At 42.2% G+C, this 20427-nt stretch overlaps 1 protein-coding gene across 1 annotated transcript in view; it reads right to left on the reverse strand.

Moving 5' to 3' along the window:
- LOC140483647 (copine-9-like) overlaps positions 1–20427 on the reverse strand; it is a 404134-nt gene that overhangs the window by 219116 nt on the left and 164591 nt on the right. Inside the window, exon 6 of the mRNA XM_072581965.1 lies at positions 1968–2044. Coding sequence (XP_072438066.1) covers positions 1968–2044 — 77 coding nt within the window. The remainder of the gene's footprint in view (positions 1–1967; positions 2045–20427) is intronic.

The raw sequence follows: 20427 nt of genomic DNA on the forward strand, positions 1-20427 counted from the left end.
TGTAGCAGGCAGGGTATTCCACACCCCTACTACTCTCTGAGTATCTCTGACATCTATCCTATATCTATTACCCCCCCCCAAATTAAAACTATGTCCCCTCATGCTAACCATCACCATCCGAGGAAAAAAGCTCTCAGTGTCCACCCTATCTAATCCTCTGATCATCTTGTATTAAGTCACTGCTTAACTTTCTTCTCTCTAATGAAAACAGCCTCAAATCCTTCAGCCTTTCCTCATAAAATCTTCCCTTCATACCAGGCAACATCCTGGTAAATCCTCTCTGCACCCTTTCGAAAGTTCCCACATCCTTCCTTTAATGCAGTGACCAGAACTGTACGCAATACTCCAAGTGCGGCCACATCAGAGTTTTGTACAGCTGCAACATGACCTCGTGGCTCCGAAACTCATTCCCTCTACCAAGAAAACCTAACACAATGTGCACCTTCTTAACAACTCTATTAACCTGAGTGGCAACTTTCAGGGATCTATGCACATCCCTGAATCACAAGTAGAACATGTAGTTATTTAATCAACGTGTTCAGAAATGTTAATGGCACAGTTCTGGGATGGCAAGATTTGAAACCCGCACATTCTAACTCAGATGGGTAGGAACACTATCTCTCTGCTAAAGAAACCTGATCCCTGATAGCTCTTTTCCAATCAACCCAGTCAGATACATTATTACCACACCTCTGGTAAGGTGGGACTTGAACCAAGGTCACCTCATCTCGAGGCAAGGCAATGAAGAATACATCACTAAAACTTAATTGGTTCTCAGATCATAAAAGTCGGGTCTCAATCCAAGTTAAAAATCACAAAATGCCAGGTTATAGTCCAACAGGCTTATTTGGAAGTACAAGCTTTCACAGCACTGCTCCTTCATCAGGTGAGGAAGTGAGTGAATGTGCATCACAGGAAGTACACTCTGAATACCAAATACACCCTGTTCCAATTTTTAAATCAATTATATGAGTATCATTTGGGTCTCCAAGGGGAGAGGTTTCTCCGTAACTACTCTTTCCAGACTGCTTATAATGAACAGCTCTATCAAATGAATCTGTTGGACCATAACCTGGTGTTCTGTGATTTTTAACTTTGTCCACCCAGTTCAACACTGGCACCTCCACATCATGGGTATCAGACCAGTTGGTTTCACACAGCTTTCCAGCTAAATAGACTGCTTAAAAACATTTTAAAACTGCTGTGAGTTCAGCTGTATCATATATAAACGAATGGTGATATTTTTTCGTGCATCTTAAATAATCTTATCCCTAATCGGCTGCTCTTTCAGTCAATGGAGTTATGTGAACTGATGCATTTGCTTTCAAACCTACAAAAGGCAGAGAGGTTACAAAAGTATTCAGCTGATTGTTAATGTTTGTAAAAAATGCCTTTCCAATAGTAAAAACCACATGAGGTGGAAAAAATGCTTGCATACATTTAAGTAGTTTCACAATGAAGCCTAATCAAGGCTAGTCATTAGAGGAATCATCCAAAGTTGATGAACATCCCACTTTCTAGAAAAATCAGTAAATAATCTTTTGGTAATGCATGAGTTCCTGCATTGCTGTTCCCCTGTTTTTGATTTTATGTTCTGCCTGCCTTCATCTTTAAGTGGGATCAGATAGAAAAGATGTACAAACAGGATTTACACATGCAGAATCATGGGTCACTTGGCCCATCATGTCTGTTCCAACTCCTATGCCTTTTCCTCAGAATAATGCAATATTTTCCTTCAAAAGTACGTACGCAACACCCCTTTGAAAGTTATTATTGAATCTTCTGCCATTACTCTTTCAGAAAGGCAATTTTAAGATCAGAATAGGTTGCTGTGTAAGAAAAATGCTTCAATCTTCCATCTTTAGACACTTTACAGAATTCTGGATTCAACATTGAGTCAACAGTTCTAGGTAACAGCCACTGTTCTAATTGTACAGACAGAGTAATCATTCCACACTGATACTCACGTCAATGTTTTTTCAATACGACTGCCTGTAGATCCAATAATTTCTCCCAGCGTGACAAAAATTTGACCAAGGAAATCCTGAAAATAAAATTTATGACATTGAGTTCTTTAATTAATGTTAGGATTACTTGTACCAAGTAACTGACATCAGTTAAATTCTAAAACATTCTGATAATATCAAATACATCATGAACTGACAAATTGTGACATTACAATTTGTAATCTTGCAAAATAGAAATGTTCTGGAATATGATCAGATATATTTCAGTATAAAGTCGATATGCTATCTGTCAATTCTGTACAATAGCAGGGTGCTGAATATTATCAGGCACATTACACCACAGTGCTGTTTAATATCAGGTATGCTCTACAGCAGTGCTGAGTTGTAGCATATAATAACTCGTATCAGTGTTAATAATTATAACCAAATTAACTTTTACTGATATGCAGTGCAACAGATTAAAATCTTTCTCCATGGATATAGAGTTGGGTTTCAGTTTTATTCATGCTGTAATACATTTTATTCATGCTGTAATACATGAAGTCAGAGGGATGAAAAACAGTACTACTGCCCACATCATTCCTCAACTCTGAAAGCTAATTGATAATTAACTGTAAGTTAAGTGACATTGGTTAGAAGTTTGACAACCTTGAAGTAGAAAATGCATTAGGTGGGAGAGGAATCTTTAAGGAGGGCAAGATCAATAATACTAAAGAGATGTTGGATTGGATTTTATAAATCCACATTACACTCAGAAGCTGACAGCAATGATTGGTAAAATCAACCCCAGCTTACTAGCTACCAAATCCAAGAACAGAAGCATTGAATGGTTACAACGGAAAGGAAACCAATTTGATCTGTCATGGTCACGATAGCTCTCTGTAAGAGAAACCCAGCTAGTCCCACAGCATTGCCTTTTTTCCCATTGCCTTACAATTTTATTTTTCTTTTCAAATAATTATCCAATTCCATTTTGAAAATGGTGAGTGAATGTGCATTACAGGAAGTGCACTCTGAATCCCAAACACTGCCCATTCCAATTTTTTTAACCAATCATATAAGTATCATTTTGGTCCCCAAGGGGACCAATTTCTGCCTAACTACTCTGTCCAGACAGCTCATAATGAAGAGCTCTATCACATTTTTTTGAAACTTTGTCCATCCAAGGTGAAGGACCCGTGCTCCATCAATCTATTCCTATAACAGAAATCACTCATCCTTTGAACCATTCTTGCTATTATTTTTTCTGCACTCTAATGCCTTCCAATCCTTCTTAAATGTGGAAACAATATTCCAGTTGAAGCTGAGCCAGTGCTTTATAAAGGTTCATGATAACCTTCACATTTTAATATTTTCTATTTATAATGTTCAGGGGGTTGTATGCCTTATTAATATTCTCTCTGCCCTGTCACCTTAAAAGGTTTGTACTTATATACACCCATGTCCTCTGCTTCTGCAACCCATTTTAGAATTGAATGTTTTATTTTATGTTACTTTTCCTTGATCTTCCCAACAAAATGTATCACTTCACATTTTTCTGCATTACATCTCCAACAAGTCCACCCATTCCACCTGCTTGTCTATGTCACCTTGACGTCTATCATTGCCCTCCTCACAGTTTGCAATATTTGGCATCTGCAAATTTTAAAATTGTATCCTACACACCAATGTCTAGGACATTAATGTTGATCATGAAAAGCACTGATTATCCTACCAAACTGGAAAACCCTTTGGTATACATATTTCCAGCCTAACAAAGAACTTCACCACCACTGTTTCCTGTAACTCACCCTACTTGGTATCCATGTTGCCTCTGTCAGTTTTTTTGCATGAGCTTCAACTTTACTGACAAACTTGTCATGTGGTACTTTATAATTTGCCTTTTGACAGTCCATTTAAAGCGCATCAACTGTGTTAACCTCATCAACCCTTTCTGTTATCACCTTGAAAATCTCCAATTCATACTGCAGCACTAATCATCACAACAACAATGATTCAACAGCAACTTTATGCAATGAAGCATACATGGCAACAAAATGGAGCGCCAGTACAAGGAAATCAAAATCCCAGAAAATAATCAACAACTTCACATACCCAATCAACAATCAGCTAATGCACCAGAATTCAACTCTACTGATCTTTCCCACAAAAAAGTTCAAGCTGTCAGATCCATTTGATAAATCAGCAAATTGGCAAATATGAAGAGCACCATTCCTAAGTTTTCAAACAGTTTCAAGACTGGACAACAAATCAAATGCAGAACAGGTTAGCATACCTACTATATGGGTAGAATATCTGATCCTGTGTTACTTACAAAAAAGATCAATGAGAAACAAATTTTGTTTGACCACTTCAATAACTTTTGATCTGTATTTCAGTTTAAGAACAAACATGACACTGGTGAGTTCATGCTTCAGGAGCAGATACCAACTTCCAGGATAATCGATGGATAGCTTCAGTAATGACTCTGTAAAATCCTAACCACACAGCCATGGAAACTTACAAGAAGAGTTCATTTTTTGACAGAATTGTCATTGGTCTTGGAGATACATCAGTCACTAAACTGCTTCAAACAAAAGAAAATCTAACTCTGAGATAAGGATCCAAATAGCACTGGATTCAACATCTAGAAAATTGTTCAAGAGTCATTATTTGGAAAAAAAGTTCAATTTAATACAGAGTATTTTACTGAAAGTGTTGACTATTTAAAGCACAATGCAACATTCAAGCAGAGGAGACCAATCACTCAGCTGGAAAACATACACTGTGCAATAAACTAAAACATACAGCGTCTTATTACATGTGTGGCTTCAAGACAGATGACTTGAAATGTCCAGCCTTACACAATATTCATTGTAGGATAAAAGGTCACTTTTTGAAAATGTGATACCATCTAAAAAGCAGACAAAGCATCAAACCAAATGGTTTCTGAGCTAACATATACAGTCATTTCTTGGAACAGAATCTTGAAGACTGGGTCAATACTGCAATGAAATGAGTTTCTTTAAATGACAAACAACTATAGATGAACATTATTGACGATTTCTTAGAGAATTGACATAATCACCTAATAATAATGATGGAGAAGAAGAAACAATTATAGGACACTTAATGTCAATCGTAATATGTGCAAGATATATAGTAATGAATGATGATAACCTCTCAGGCCAAGATACTGAAATGTTGCCAATGGATGGAGAGCTGCAAAGTGTTATGGTAGCAACACAGCCATGGTGGACGAACAGGATGATGGTCAACATGAACCCAATTTTGAAGATTTAGAATCTTAAGTGTTTTGGTAGATGTTGCAATAGCAATGACTTGTTTAGTTAGTTACAGCAGAGTAGACAGATAAAACATATATTAATTATAGTATTCCAGGAACATCTGGAAAATTCTCACCACAGATGGTACTGATTAATTATGGCAAATCCAGCTCTGAAAGGAAACACTGATAGCAGTATTGCTTAATATTTATCTAATATAAATTTGCCTGAATGTTTCCTGAATACAAACTTAAAGGTCACAGTAGTGTTAAGGATGTAAAGAACAACAAAGGACTCGTGGTACATTTATAATGTCCCTACCTCTGAACTGGGAGGGCTGGATTCAAGTACCACTTGCTTCAGAGGTGTGTAATAACATCTCTGAAACGATTCATTAGAATATATCTCCAGCAAAGAACTGTCAATGGATAGTTACTCATGCCTGAAGTTCTTCATCTTTGCATGTTTCCTTCCCACTTTTAGGTTTCTCTTCCTGTACTTCTTACCTCTGACATTCCCCAGTTGCAGATAAATTGTAACACACAGAACCAGTTCCCCAATGTCTACTCAGGAATTGCCAGTTGGGGAACTCGAGAGCATGAATAAAAAAGTCACAACTATTTTTACCATCATATATTCATGGAATGTGTTGGTTGGGCAGCATCTGTGGCCATCCCTAATTGCTCTCCAATAGGCAACAATGAGCTACGTTTTGGAACAACTGCCATCCATTTGATCTAGATAAACTGAAAATGCCACTCGGGAACATTGTCCAAAATCCTAAACCAGCATCATTGAAGGCATGGTGATAAATTTCTAAGTCAGGATGGTGGTATGGAACTTGCAGTTGGCAATATTGCCATGTATCTGCTGCCATTATCCTTCTAGATGGTAGTGGTCAGGGGTTTAGAAGGTGCTGTCATAGGAACCTTGGTGAATTTATGTAGTGCATCTTGTAGATTGCTGCCACTGAGTGTCAATGGAGAAATGCAGTGGATGTAATGCTAATCAAACAGGCTGCTTTTACCTGATGATATCAAGCTTTTTGAATGTTGTGGAAGTTTTAGATTAGATTAGATTAGATTACTTACAGTGTGGAAACAGGCCCTTTGGCCCAACAAGTCCACACCGACCCGCCGAAGCGTACCCACCCATACCCCTACATCTACCCCTTACCTAACACTATGGGCAATTTAGCATGGCCAATTCACCTGACCTGCACATCTTTGGACTGTGGGAGGAAACCGGAGCACCCGGAGGAAACCCACTCATACTCATTCAGAGGGAGGGAGTATACTCAAGTTATACTCATTCAGAGGGAGTAATCCATCACAATCCAGATTTGTGCCTTGTGCACAAGGTTTTCCAAGTCAGGAGGTGAATTTCTCATTGCAGGATTCATAACTTCTGATGTGCTCTTGAAGCCACAGTATTTACATGGCTAATCCAGTTCATTTTCTGGTCAATTGCAGCACCCAGAGCGTTGATGATGAGGGATTTAATGATAATCACATTAAATGTCAAGAAACAAGGTTAGATTCTGTCTTGTCGGAGATGATCATTGTCTGGCAATTGTGTGGCATAACATTACTTGCCACTTGTCAGCCTAAACCTGGCTATTGTCTAGGTCTTGCTGCTCATGGACATAGATTGCATAGCATTTGAGGAATTATGAACTTTGCTGAATACTGTGCAAATATCTCTGCTTCTGAGATTATAATGGAGGGAAAGTGAGGTTGCTCAAGTTTGGGACTAGGACACTATCCTGTGAAACACATGCAGAGGTGTCCTGGAGCTTAGATGACTGGTCCAAAACAACTGAAACCATCTTTCCTTGTGTTAGGAATGACTTAACAAGTGGAAAGGCTTCCTCTGATTCCCATTGACCCCAGTTTTGCTTGGAATCTTTATTGTCACACTCAGTCAGATGTGACCTGGATGTCAAGGGCAGCCACTCTCACCTGAAATCAATTCCTTCCCTTTGAAGAAAGCCCTTCATTAGAAATAAGAAAAATGAATATAATAAACAGAAATAGGAATACCACACAGTCATTGCGTAGTGGTACGAACACTGCGCTGAATAGGATAGATTCCAAACAGATCTAGCCAGTCAAGACTGGGCACCCATCAGTAATAAAACAGTTCGCAACCAGAGTCTTTAACCTCATGGCCTGGCATATCCTCAACTCTACTATTAGCATCTAGCCAGGGGGTCAACCCTCGTTCAACACTTCTGTAGATACATAAAAATTGCAGATGCTGGAATCCAATATGGACAGACTGGAGGCTAAAAGAATACAGCAGGCCAAGCAGCATCAGGAAGTGGAGAAGTCAATATTTTGGGTGGAACTCTTCCTCCGGACTGGCGGGTGGGTGTAGGGGGAGCTGCAGGCAAATGGGGTGGTGGGGGCAGGGTAGTGAAATTGGAATAGGTGAACACAGGTAGACGGTACGACCTGGTTGGTCAATGGGAGAAATGAATCTGGTTGCTGGCAAGGAGCAGTGGAAGGGATTGGGAGGGGCTGGGAGGGGAATCAGGGATGGGGAAGGAGGTTAATTGAAATTGGAGAACTCAATGTTGAGTTCTCCAGGGTTTAGGCTACCCAGGCGAAAGATGTGTTGTTCCTCCAATTTGTACTGTGGTTCATTTTGGCAATGAAGGAGGCCAAGGATGGTCATGTTGGAAAGGGAGTGAATGGGGGAATTGAAATGGGCGGTGTCTGGGAAGACCTGTCCGGCCCGGCTGTGATGCTTGGTGAACCATTCCCTAAGTTTACGTTCAGTCTCCCTGATGTACAGAAGATTACATCGGGAGCATCTGATCCAGTAAACTAGGTTGGAAGGGAGGCAGGTGAATGTCTGTCTCACCTGGAAGGACTATTTGGGGCCTTGGATGAAGGTGAGGGGGTGGTGTACTGGCAGATTTTGCATCTTTTCAGGTTGCAGTGGAAGGTATCTGGGGGTTCAGGGGGGTCAGTGGTGAAAGTGGTGCAAACCAAGGACTGTCAAAGAGAACAGTCCTTGCAGAAGGCGGAGAGGGGTTGGGAGGGGAAGATGGTCTTGGTGGTGGGATCGAGTTGGAGTTGGTGGAAGTGTTTAAAGATGATACGTTGGATGCAGAGACTGGTGGGGTGGTAGGTGAGGGCAAGGGGGACTCTGTTCTTATTGCATTGGAGGGGGTTTAGAGCAGTGGAATGGGGAATGGAGGTGGTGCAGCAGAGGGCTGTCTGGATGATGGAGGGAGGAAAAATACATGGTCCAAAATAGGTGGACATCTGGGATGCTCACGAGTGAAACATCTCCTTGTCCAAGCAGATACAGCAGAACTGGAGGAATTGGAAGAATGGGATAGAGTTTTTGCAGATATTGGGTGGGAGGAGGTATAGTCCAGGAAGTTATGGGAGTCTGTCGGTTTGTAGTAAACATCCGTCTGGAGACTGTCACCAGAGATGGAAATGGTGAGGTCAAGAAAGGGGAGGGTGGTGTCCAAGGTGGACCAAGTGAATTTGAGGGCGGGTTGGAAGTTGTGGGTGAAGTTGCTGAACTGCTCCAGTACAGCCTGGGTGTAGGACGCTGCGCTGATGCAGTCATCAATGTAATGGCAGAAGAGTTGGGGCACAATGCCTGTATAGGTACTGAAGAGGGACTGTTCAATATAGCCCAAGAGGCTTACGTAACTAGGGCCCATCCAGGTGCCCATGGCCACCCCCTTGATTTGGAGGCACAGCACTTCATCTTCCGCCTGGCAGCCTACAGCCCAGAGGACTCAACATTGAGTTCTCCAATTTCAAATAACCTCCCTTAACATGCCCTGACTCCCTTCCCAGCCTCTCCCCATCCCTTCCATTGCTCTCTGCCACCAACTGGATTCATTTCTCCCATTGACCAACCAGGTTGGACTCTCTACCTGTCTTCACCTATCCCCATTTCACCACCCTGCCCCTGCCACACTCTTTATCTGCAGCTTCCCCACCTACACACACACCCAGTCCTGAAGAAGGGTTACACCCAAAACATTGACTTCTTAATCTCCTGATGCTGCCTGGCTTGCTGTGTTCTTCCAGGCTCCTACGTGTCAACACCTCTCTAGCCAGAATTGGCAAGGCATGCGCCATCTCACCCTCCTTTGGTGGTTCCCATTATCACAAATATCAGTCTTCAGCCAGTTCAGTTCGCTCCACGTGATTATCAAGAAATTGCTGAAGGTACTGAATACTGCAAAAGCTATTGGCCCTGACAACATTCCTGCAGTAGTACTGAAGACTTAAGCTCCAGAACTTGCTGCATGCTTGGTCAAGTGCAACAACTTCAATATTGACATTGACCTGACAATGTGGAAAATTGCTCTGGGCACAAAAAGCAGGATAAACTCAACTTGGTGAATTACTGTCCAATCAGCCTATTCTTGATCATTAATAGAGTGGTGGAAGGTATCATCAACCATGTGATCAAGCAGTGTTTGGTTAGCAGCAGGTTGGTCATGGACACTCAGGTCGGTTCCAACAAGACGACTCCACTCCCGTCCTCATTCCAGCCTTGGTTCAAAAATGCAGAACTCTACAGGTAAAGTGAAAGTGACCGCCCATGACAGCAATCCAGAACGTTAATAGCCTGACAGGGCAGGCAGTCAGTGCAGGGGAACACTGTCAAACAGGTATTCTGTTCTGGATACTAACGAGGAGGATGGCCCATCAAGTGACAGCAGCAGCAGCAGCAGCCAGAGCAGTGGCACCTCGGCCGGCCCTGATGTCACACTTAACTAAGTGTGACATCAAGGATCCCTAGCAAAACTGGTGTCAATGTGATTACGGGGGGGGGGGGGAAGAATCTCTGCTTGTTGAGTCACTCTTAACACAAAGGAAGATGGTATGGCTTTTGGGGATTAGACATGTAAACTTCAGTACATCTCTACAGGATGTCCACAGGCCCAACCACCAACAGTTGCTTCATCAGAGACCTTGCCTCCATCATAAACTCAAAACACGAGATGTTAGGCTGATAGGCAGCGATTATCACTTTTCGTCACATAACTGCCAGGCAGTGACAATCTTCAATGACTGCCTCTCAACATTCAATGGCATTACCATTGCTGAATCCCCCATTATCGATATCCAGGGGTTACCATTGACCAGAAAGTAATTTGGACTTCCGAGTGGTTACAAAAGCAAGATAAAGGCTAGGGTTCCTGCAGCAATTAGACTCACTCCTGAAAGTCTGAAAGTGTGATAGAATACTCTCCATTTGCCTGGATAAGCACAACTCCTTCAACACTCCACAAGCTTGACATGATTCAGGCACAACGCAGCTCACTTGACTGCACCACATCCCTAAACATGCATTCTTTTTAACACCAATACTCAGTAGCAGCAGTGTGTACCATCTATAAGATGCACTGCAGAAATCTATGGAAGTACTTTAGACAGTTCCTTCCAAGCCAATGACCACCACTATCTAGTCGAACAATTCAGCAGATATGTGACAACACCATCTGCAAGTTCCCCTCCAAACCACTCAGCCTATCCTGACTTGGAAATATATCTCCGTTCCTTCAGTGTCACTCAGTCAAACTCCCAGAACTCATATCAACATTGTGGATATACCTACACAAGTTTAAGAAAGCAGCTCGCCGTCACCTTCTGAAGTGCAACTAGAGTTGGACAATAAATCGTGGCCTGGCTAATGAAACCCACATCCCATGAATGAATACAAATAAAGAAGAGATCAAATGGTCCATTGAGCCTGCTCTGCAAGCCAGAACGTTAATAGTCTGACAGGGCAGGCAGTCAGTGCAGGGGAACACTGTCAAACAGGTATTCTGTTCTGGATACTAATGAGGAGGATGGCCCATCAAGTGACAGCAGCAGCAGCAGCAGCCAGAGCAGTAGCACCTCGGCTGGCCCTGCTGTACACAGGGGAAGGACAAAGTGAAGTAGAGCAACAGTAACTGGAGACTCGATAGATGCTACTGTGGCTGCACAAGAGACTCCTGGATGGTACTTGTCTCTCTGGTGCTAGGGTCATGGATATCTCGAAGCTGTTATGGGAATCCAGAAATGGGAGGGTAAACAGACAGAAGTCATTGTCTGGAGTGTGGTGCTGGAAAAGCACAGCAGGTCAGGCAGCATCTGAGGAGCAGCAAAATCGACATTTCAGGTCTTTCATCCTGATGAAGGGATTTTGCCCGAAACATCGAATTTCCTGCTCCTCGGATGCTGCTTGATATGCTGTACTCTTCCAGCACCACAGTGTTGGCTCTAATCTTCAGCCTCTGCAGTCCTCACTTTCGCCTAGAAGTCATTGTCTGTACTGGCACAAATGAAATAGGTAGGAACAGTGACAAGGTCCTGGAACAACAATTCAGGGAGTTAGGTCGTAAGCTAAAAAGTAAGACTTCTAGGGTAGTAATCTGAGGATTATGCCCCATGCCACGTGCTACTGAAGCTAGGAACAGAGACATGGTACAACTGGCTAAAGAGCTGGTGTCATGTGGAGATGTCTTCAGATATTTGTATCATTGGGATGTCTTCCAGGGAAGGTGGGACTTGTACAAGATGGATGGGGTGCACCTAAACTGGAAGGGCACCAATATCCTGGCAGGGAGGTTCAATAGTGCCACTTGGGAGGGTTTAAGCTAGTGTGGATGGAGGGTGGGAATCAGAGCAGTAGGTCAGTAAGTATACAGAGTGGGAAAGAGTTTGAAATGAAGGCAAAATAACTAAGAGGAAGAGCAGTCAGTGAGAGGTTGCTGAGCCCAGTGGAACTGGAAACTTAGATTGTATTTGCTTCAATGCAAGAAGTATAACAGGTAAGATGGATGAACTCAGAGCCTGGATTAATACATGCAATTATGATGTTGCTGCTATCGCAGAGACATGGTTGAAAGATGGACAGGATTAGCAGCTTAACGTTCTGGGATATCAATGTTTTAGATGAGACAGAGGGGGAAACAAAAGAGGTGGGGGAGTTGCATTACTGGTTAGGGAGCATATCACAGCTGCGTTGATTGATGACACCTTGGCGGGAATCTTGCCTCATCAGTGGAGCTCAGGAATACAGAGTGCAATCCCAATGCAGGGATTGTACTACAGATCTCTAGCTACCAGTTGTATTAGAATAAGAGATATTTAGTCAAATTCTGGAATAATGTGAAAATTATAGGATTGTTCTGGTGGGTGATTTTAACTTCACCCATATTGACTGGGATTCTATTACAGCCAGTTGTTTGGATGGGGATCAATTTGTTAGGTGTGTCCAGGATGGTTTATTTGAAAGAGTATGTGAATAGTCGAATGGGGGAAGGGACCATACTGGACCTAGTATTGGGAAATCAGCCCAGTCAGATGATCAAAGTTTCAGTGGGGGATTATTTTGGGAATAGTAACCATTATTCACTAGATTTTCATTTACTTATGGATGAGTACAACAACGAGCCACACATGAAGGTCTTAAATTGGGGGAAGGCCAACTATAATTGAATTAGGCAAGAATGAAGAATATTGATTGGGAGTGGCTGTTTGAGGGTAAATCCACATCTGATATGTGAGAGTCTTTTAAAGACCGATTGATTAGAGTGCAGGACAGGCATGTTCCTGTGAAAACGAAAGACAGGAATGGCTGGATTCAGATATCTTGGATAATGAGGAAAGCATCAGCTTCGTCAAAATAAAAATGGAGACCTTAAGGTCTAGGCACTAAAAGCAGACAAAGTACTTGACGAGTGTAGAGAACATAGGAAGGAGCTCAAACAGGCAGTTAGAATAGCTAAAAGGGACTATGGAATGACCTTCGCCAGCAAGGTTAAGGAAAATTTATAGACAGGGAAAGTGTAGGCCCTCTCAAGGATAATGGATGGAGGTTATGTGTGGAGCCAGAGGAAATGGGTGAGATTTGAAATGAGAACTTCACACTAACAGAATGATGTGGATGCTTCACAGAGGGTGCAGAGAAGGTTTTCCAGGATGTTGTCTGGTCCAGGATGGTTTTAGGTATGAGGAGGATTGGATAACTTGGATTGTTCATACTGGAAAGGTGAAGGCTGGGGGGGCAACTTGATAGAAGTCTACAAAATCATGAGGGGCATCGATAAGATGGATAATTAGATGATTTTTTTTCCCAGGAAAGGTCATCCCCAAATACAGAGATTCAGGGTGAGAGGGAGACAGATTAGAGGAGAAATGTGGGGAAATGTTTCACACAGAGGGTAGCACCTGGAATACACTGCCTGTAGAGGTAGTGGAAGCAGATACATTAGCAACGTATCTTGATAGATACATGAACAGGAAGCGAACAGAGAGATAGAAACGTTGTATGGGTGATAAGTAACGAGTCTAAATAAGGAATAAGAATCAGCACAGGCTTGGTGGGCCGAACGGCCTGTTCCTGTTCTGTATCATTCTTTGTTCTAAAACGATGCAGGCAGCAAGCGCTTTACAGGAGATGAAAACACACTGTTTGCTGGTTGGAAGGCTTACCTACTTGAAATAGGAACAATTATAATGCTGAGCTCTTGTGTATTTTAATACAAAACATCAGATTATTCCATGGCTTGTTCTTTCTTCTTTTAGAGGACACTGCTGGCTGAGCGACTGTTCTCTTGCTTATTCCTAATTGCCTTTGAGTAGGGGATGGTGAGAATCTCTGTATGGTGTTGATTCAAAATTATTTTTAGGAAGAGAATTGTAGATTTTGGATTCAGCAGCAATAGAGGAACAGTGCTAAAGTTCCAAATCAGAGTTAAAAATCACACTACACCAGGTTATAGTCCAACAGGTTTATTTGGAAGCACTAGCTTTCGGAGCGCTGCTCCTTTATCAGGGAGTTATGGAGTATCACAACCATAACCACCTGATAAAGGAGCAATGCTCCAAAAGCTAGTGCTTCCAAATAAACCTGTTGAACCATAACCTGGCGTTGTGTGATTTTTAACTTTGTACATCCAAGTCTAACACTGGTATCTCCAAATCATTCCAAATCAGAATTATGCTTAGCTTGGTGGGGAACTTGTAGATATTCCCAAGTATCTGCTGTCCTTGTCCTTGCAGCTGGTAGAGCTGATGGGTTTAGAAGGTGCTTGTCAAAGTAGCGTCAGTGAGTTGTTGCAGTGCATCTTGTAGATGGTACACATTGCTGCTATTGTGTATGATGGTGGGGAGAGTGAAAGTTTAAAATGGTGAGTAGGATATTGATTTTCTGTGCATGCTGTTGAAGTTTCTTGAGTTTTGTTGGACCTATACTCATCAAGGCAATTGCAGAGCATTCCATTTCATCGTGACTCAAGTATTGTTCACAGTGAACAGTGTTTATGCAGTCAAGAGGTGAGTTATTTAGTGCAGAATTCCTCATCTCTGACCTCCTCTTGTAGTCATAGTATTTATACGGCTAGACCATTTATGCTCTGTTCAATAGCAACCTCCAGGATGTTGTTGATAAGAGTTTAAGAAATGGTAATGGCTTTGAATCACAAGGGTGGACGGTTAGGTCATAGCGTTTTGGAGATTGTAATTTACCAGTATATGTGTGGTTCGAATGCTACTTACCCAAACTCAAAAACTGTTGAAGTCCAGACAAACCTACAAAATAAGGGCAAAAATAGGTCTTACCCACACCACTTTCTGAAGCAGGAAGTCCCAAAGTCCTCTGAGAAATAAATTCTCTTCATCTCTGTCCTAATAGGGCGAGCCACATTCCAAAACAGTGTTGCCTAGCTCTGGGCTGTCCCACAAGCAGAAACATCCTTTCAATGTCCATTAAGAACAAAGAACAAAGAAAATTTACAGCCCAGGAACAGGGCCTTCAGCCCTCCAAGCCTGAGCTGATCCAAATCTACTGTCTAAATCTGTCAGTCATTTCCTAAGCATTTGTATCCCTCTGCTCCCCACCTACTCATGCATTTGTCCAGACGCATCTTAAATGAATCTACCGTGCCTGCCTTTACCACCTCTGCTGGCAACACATTCTAAATGCCCACCACCCTCTGTGTGAAGTACTTGCTGCGTGTATCCCCCTTAAACTTTCCACCTCTCACCTTGAAAACATGACCTCTCATTATTAAATTCTTCACCCTGGGAAAAAGCTTGTCTCTGTCCACCCTGCCTATACCCTTCATGATTTTGTAAACCTCCATCAGGTCCCCCCTCAATCTTCTTTTTTCTAGTGAAAATAAACCTAACCTACTCAACCTCTCTTCATAGCTAGAACCTTACATACCAGGCAACATCCTCGTAAACCTTCTCTGCACCCTCTCCAAATCGTCCACATCCTTTTGGTAATGTGACAACCAGAACTGTACACAGTATTCTAAATGTGGCCAAACCAATGTCTTGTACAATTTTAACATGACTTGCCAGCTCTTATACTCAATACCCCGTCCAATGAAGGCAAGTATGCTATATGCCTTCTTGACCACTCTATCCACCTGTGCAGCAACCTTCAGGGTACAATGGACCTGCACTCCCAGATCTCTCTGCCCATCAACTTTTGCCAAGGTTCTTCCATTCATTGTATAATTCGCTTTAGAATTAGTCTTGCCTAAATGCATCACCTCACATTTGTCTAGATTGAAAGCCATCTGCCACTTTTCCGCCCAACTCTCCAGTCTATCTATATACTTTTGTATTCTCTGACAGTCCCTTATGCTTTCTGCTACTCCACCAATCTTTGTGTCATTTTCAAACTTTCTGATCATACCAACAGTGCCCTTTTCCAGATAATTTTTCTTTATTACAAACAACAGTGACTCCAAAACTGGCCCCTGTGGAACACCACTAGTCACCTTTCTCCATTTTGAGAAACTCCCTTCAGCTACTACTCTCTGTCTCATGGTGCTCAACCAGTTCTTTATCCACCTAGCTCGAATACCCTGCACACCATGTGACTTCACTTTCTCCATTAGTCTACAATGGGGAACCTTATCAAACACCTTACTAAAGTCCATGCATATGACATCAACAGCCCTTCTTTCATCTAACAATTTGGTTACTTCCTCGAAGAACTCTATTAAGTTGGTAAGGCACGATCTCCCCCGCACAAAACCATGTTGCCTATCACTGATAAGCTCATTCTTTTCTAAATATAAATAGATCCTATCTCTCAGTACCCTCTCCAGCAACTTCCCCACCACCGACATCAGTCTGTAGTTACCCGGAATATCCCTAATACCCTTCGTGTACGGGGAACAACATGTCAACCTTCCAGTCCTCTGGCACCTCACCTGTATTTAAGGATGCCACTAAGATATCGGTCAGGGCCCCAGCTCTTTCCTCTCTCGCCTCCCTCAGCAACCTGGGATAGATCCCATGCAGTCCTGGGGATTTGTCCACCTTAATAACCTTTAGCATACCCAACACATCTTCCCTAATTATGCCAAAGTGATCCAGACTAATCAAACTTCTATCTCTAATCTCAAGATTCATCATGGTCCTTTCCTCAGTGAACACTGATACAAAGTAATCATTCAGAATCTCACCCCTTCTCTCAGGTTCGACACACAGCCTTCCTTCATTATCTTTTAGTCGACAAATCCTTTCTCTAGTTACTCACTTGCTTCTTATAAGAATAAAATGCTCTGGGATTCTCCTTAATTCTGCTTGCTAAAACTATTTCATGACCCCTTTTAGTCCGTTTGATTCCTTGTTTAAGACTTGTCCTACTCTTCCGATATTCCTCCAGGGCCCATTCTGTTCTTAGCGGCTCAGACCTTATGTACGCTTCCCTTTTCCTCTTGGCTAGTTGTACAATTTCTCCTGTCATCCATGGTTCACGAATCTTGCCTTTCCTATCCTTTGCCTTCAACAGGACATGCCTATCCTGCACTATCTTAAACCTATCTTGAAAGCCTCCCACATATCAAATGTGGACTTCCCTTCAAATAGCTGTGTCCAATCCACATTTCCCAGCTCCTCCCTAATTTTTATATAATTGGCCTTGGCTCAGTTTAGTATTCTTCCCTTTGGACCACTCTCTTCTTTATCTATGAGTATTCTAAAACTTACAAAATTGTGGTCACTGTTCCCAAAGAAATCCCCCACTGCAACTTCTACCACTTGTCCAGGCTCGTTCCCCAGTACCAGGTCCAATATGGCCCTTTCCCCTGTCGGACTATCGACATACTGCTCTAGAAAACTCTCCTCAATGCTTCGTACAAATTCTACCCCATCCAGATCTCTGACATTAAGTGTATCCCAGTCAATGTTGGGAAAATTAAAATTTCCCATCATCGCAACTCTATTGCCTCTACATCCATTCATAATCTGTTTACCTATTTGTTATTCTACCTCACGCTCACTGTTGGGAGGTCTGTAATACAGCCCCAACAATGTAACTGCACCCTTCTTATTTCTCAATGCCTCATTACCCAAGACCGCCATAGTGTCCTCCTTTAGCACAGCCATGGTATTGTCCCTAACCAGCAATGCAACTCCACCCCCTCTTTTACTTCCATCCCTGTTCCATCTAAAGTGTCTATATCCTGGAACATTTAGTTGCCAATCATTATGCCCTTCCTTCAACCAAGTCTCTGATGTCAATAATGTCATACTCCCAGGCACCAATCCAAGCCCTAAGTTCATCTGTCTTACACACTATACTCCTTGCACTAAAGTAGATGCATTTCAGGCCACCAGTTCTTTTGAGCTCACCTGCTCTCTGCCTACTCTTCCCCTTATTAATGTTATCTTCATAATTCTTACAATCTCCAGTTTCCACCTCACTGCCTACTTGTTTTTTCTTCTGGTTCCTAGTCCCCTGCCACATTAGTTTAAAACCTCCCCAACAGCAGTAAAAAAAAACTCCCCGAAGGACATTGGTTCCGGTCTGGTTCAGATGTAGACCTTCCCTTTTGTAATAGTCCCACCTTCCCCAGAACCGGTCCCAATGTCCAACAAATCTGAACCCCTCCCTCCTACACCATCTCTCAAGCCACTGTTCATCCTGCCTATTTGTTCATTTCTACACTGACTAGTACGTGGCACTGGTGATAATCCTGAGATCACTACCTTTGAGGTCCTCCCCTTTAACTTCTCTTCTAGCTCCCTGAATTCTTCTTTCAGGACCTCACCTTACTTTTTACTTATATCGTTGGTATCTATATGCACCAAGGCTGTTCACCCTCCCCTTTTAGAATACTCTGCAGCCGATCAGTGACATCCCTGACCCGAGCACCTGGGAGGCAACATAACACCTGGAAGTCCCGTTTTCGGCCACAGAACCGCCTATCTACTCCCCTCACAATAGAATCCCCTATGACTGTCGCCCTACAAGTCTTTTTCCTGCCCTTCTGAACAGCAGTGCCCACCACAGTGCCATGATCTTGACAACTGCTGCCCTCCCCTGGTGAGCCATCTCCCCCAACATTATCCAAAATGGTATACCTGTTTTTGAGGGAGATGACCGCAGGGGACAGCTGCTCTGCCTTCCTATTCTTTTTCTGTCTTTTGGTCACTTTAAGACTTTTCCGGATCTTATAGACTTCAATCAATCACCCCTCAATCTTCAAAACGTCAATGCAAACAAGCACACCCTGTACAACCTATTCTCATACCTGCTTATTTCAGGTATCAATGTAGCAAACCTCCTCTGAACCACCTCCAATGCATTTACATCGATACAGGAACCAAAGCTGCACACTATATTTATGATATGATCTCACCAATGCCCTGTATGACTAAAGGATAACACCCTCACTTTTAAGTTCAGTACCTTTGGTAATAAAGGATAACATCCCATTCGCCTTCCTAATTACATGCTGTACCTATGTATTTACTTGTTGTAACTCATGCACCAAATCACCTAGATTGCTCAGAATTCTACATCACTCTGTTTAGGTATACCCTACTTTTCTGTTTTCTTTTCCTGCAGAAGTAAAAATCTTCACATTTTTCCAAAATAAATTCTATCTGGCTGCTTTTTTGACCACTTGCTCTATCTATTCACATCCATCAGCAACTTGTGTCTTCTCCACAATGTACTCTCCTACGTATCTTGGCTGCAAATGTTGTTACCGTGGCTTTGTTCCTCTCACTTACTTTATTTATATACTTTGGAAAAAACTGAAACCCCAATCCATGTGGGACTCCACTTGTCACATTCTGTAAATCTGACAAAGATCCATTTATGCATACTCTGTTTTTTGGCTAATGTGCCATGCTAATATGTTACCCACCACAATATAAATTTTTAGTTTTGAAATAACCTTTGATCTGGCATCTCGACAAATGCCTTCTGGACAAATAAAATATGACTACAGGCTTCCTTTTATCCGTAGCATGTGCTATTTCTTCAAAGAACTCCAAGAATTTGATTAAACATGATTTCTCTTTGACGAATCTATGCTGATTTTTCCTGGTAGCTTTGAGTTTTTCAAAGTGCACCGTTATAAACCTTTTAATGACTGGTTCTAACACATTCACCAAAACAGAAGACAAGCTAACTGGCATATAGTTTCCTGTTTTCTGCCTTCCTCCTTTCTTGAATACAATGGTTATATTTGTCATTTTTCAGTACAATAGAACCTTTCCTAAATCTAGGAATTTTTGGAAAATCAATCCCCAATACATTCACTACCTCATTAGCAATATCCATCATGGATGAAGTCTATCTGGACCTGGAAATATGTCAGCCTGCAGCTTAATCAATTGACTTAGGACCACTTCCCTTATGATTATAATTTTGCTTTGTTTCTGTGAAAAGAACAAATGATCCTTGCTGGATGAGAACATCTGCTTGAATATTTCAGGAGCTCTCCTTAGGTTGAATGTGTGATGCTTGTTGTATGAAGTTCGATATTATATATCTTTAGGATTCTGAACCAGGCTGAGTGAGAAGTAGTTTCATCGTTAAGTCAAAAGGTTATTGATGCAAGCACAGTTTGAGCTAATAGTCTAGGTATTAGCAACCATTGGGCAGCATCGTTAGCACTGCTGCCTCACAGCACCAGGGACCTAGGTTCGATTCCAGCCTTGAGCGACTGTTTGTGTAGGGTTTGCACATTCTCGACACATTTGTGTGGATTTCTTTTGGCTGCTCTGGTTTCCTCCCACAATCCAAAGATGTGCAGGTAAGGTGAATCGGCCATGCTAAATTGCTCAAAGTGTTCAGGGATGAGTAGGATAGATTCATTAGAGTAATGGTGAATGGGTTTGAATGGTGAGTCGGTGTAGACTTGTTGGGCCAAAGGCCTATTTCTACACTGTAGGGAT

The sequence above is a fragment of the Chiloscyllium punctatum genome, chromosome 12, assembly GCF_047496795.1.
Source record: "Chiloscyllium punctatum isolate Juve2018m chromosome 12, sChiPun1.3, whole genome shotgun sequence".
NCBI classification, from domain to species: Eukaryota; Metazoa; Chordata; class Chondrichthyes; order Orectolobiformes; family Hemiscylliidae; genus Chiloscyllium; species Chiloscyllium punctatum.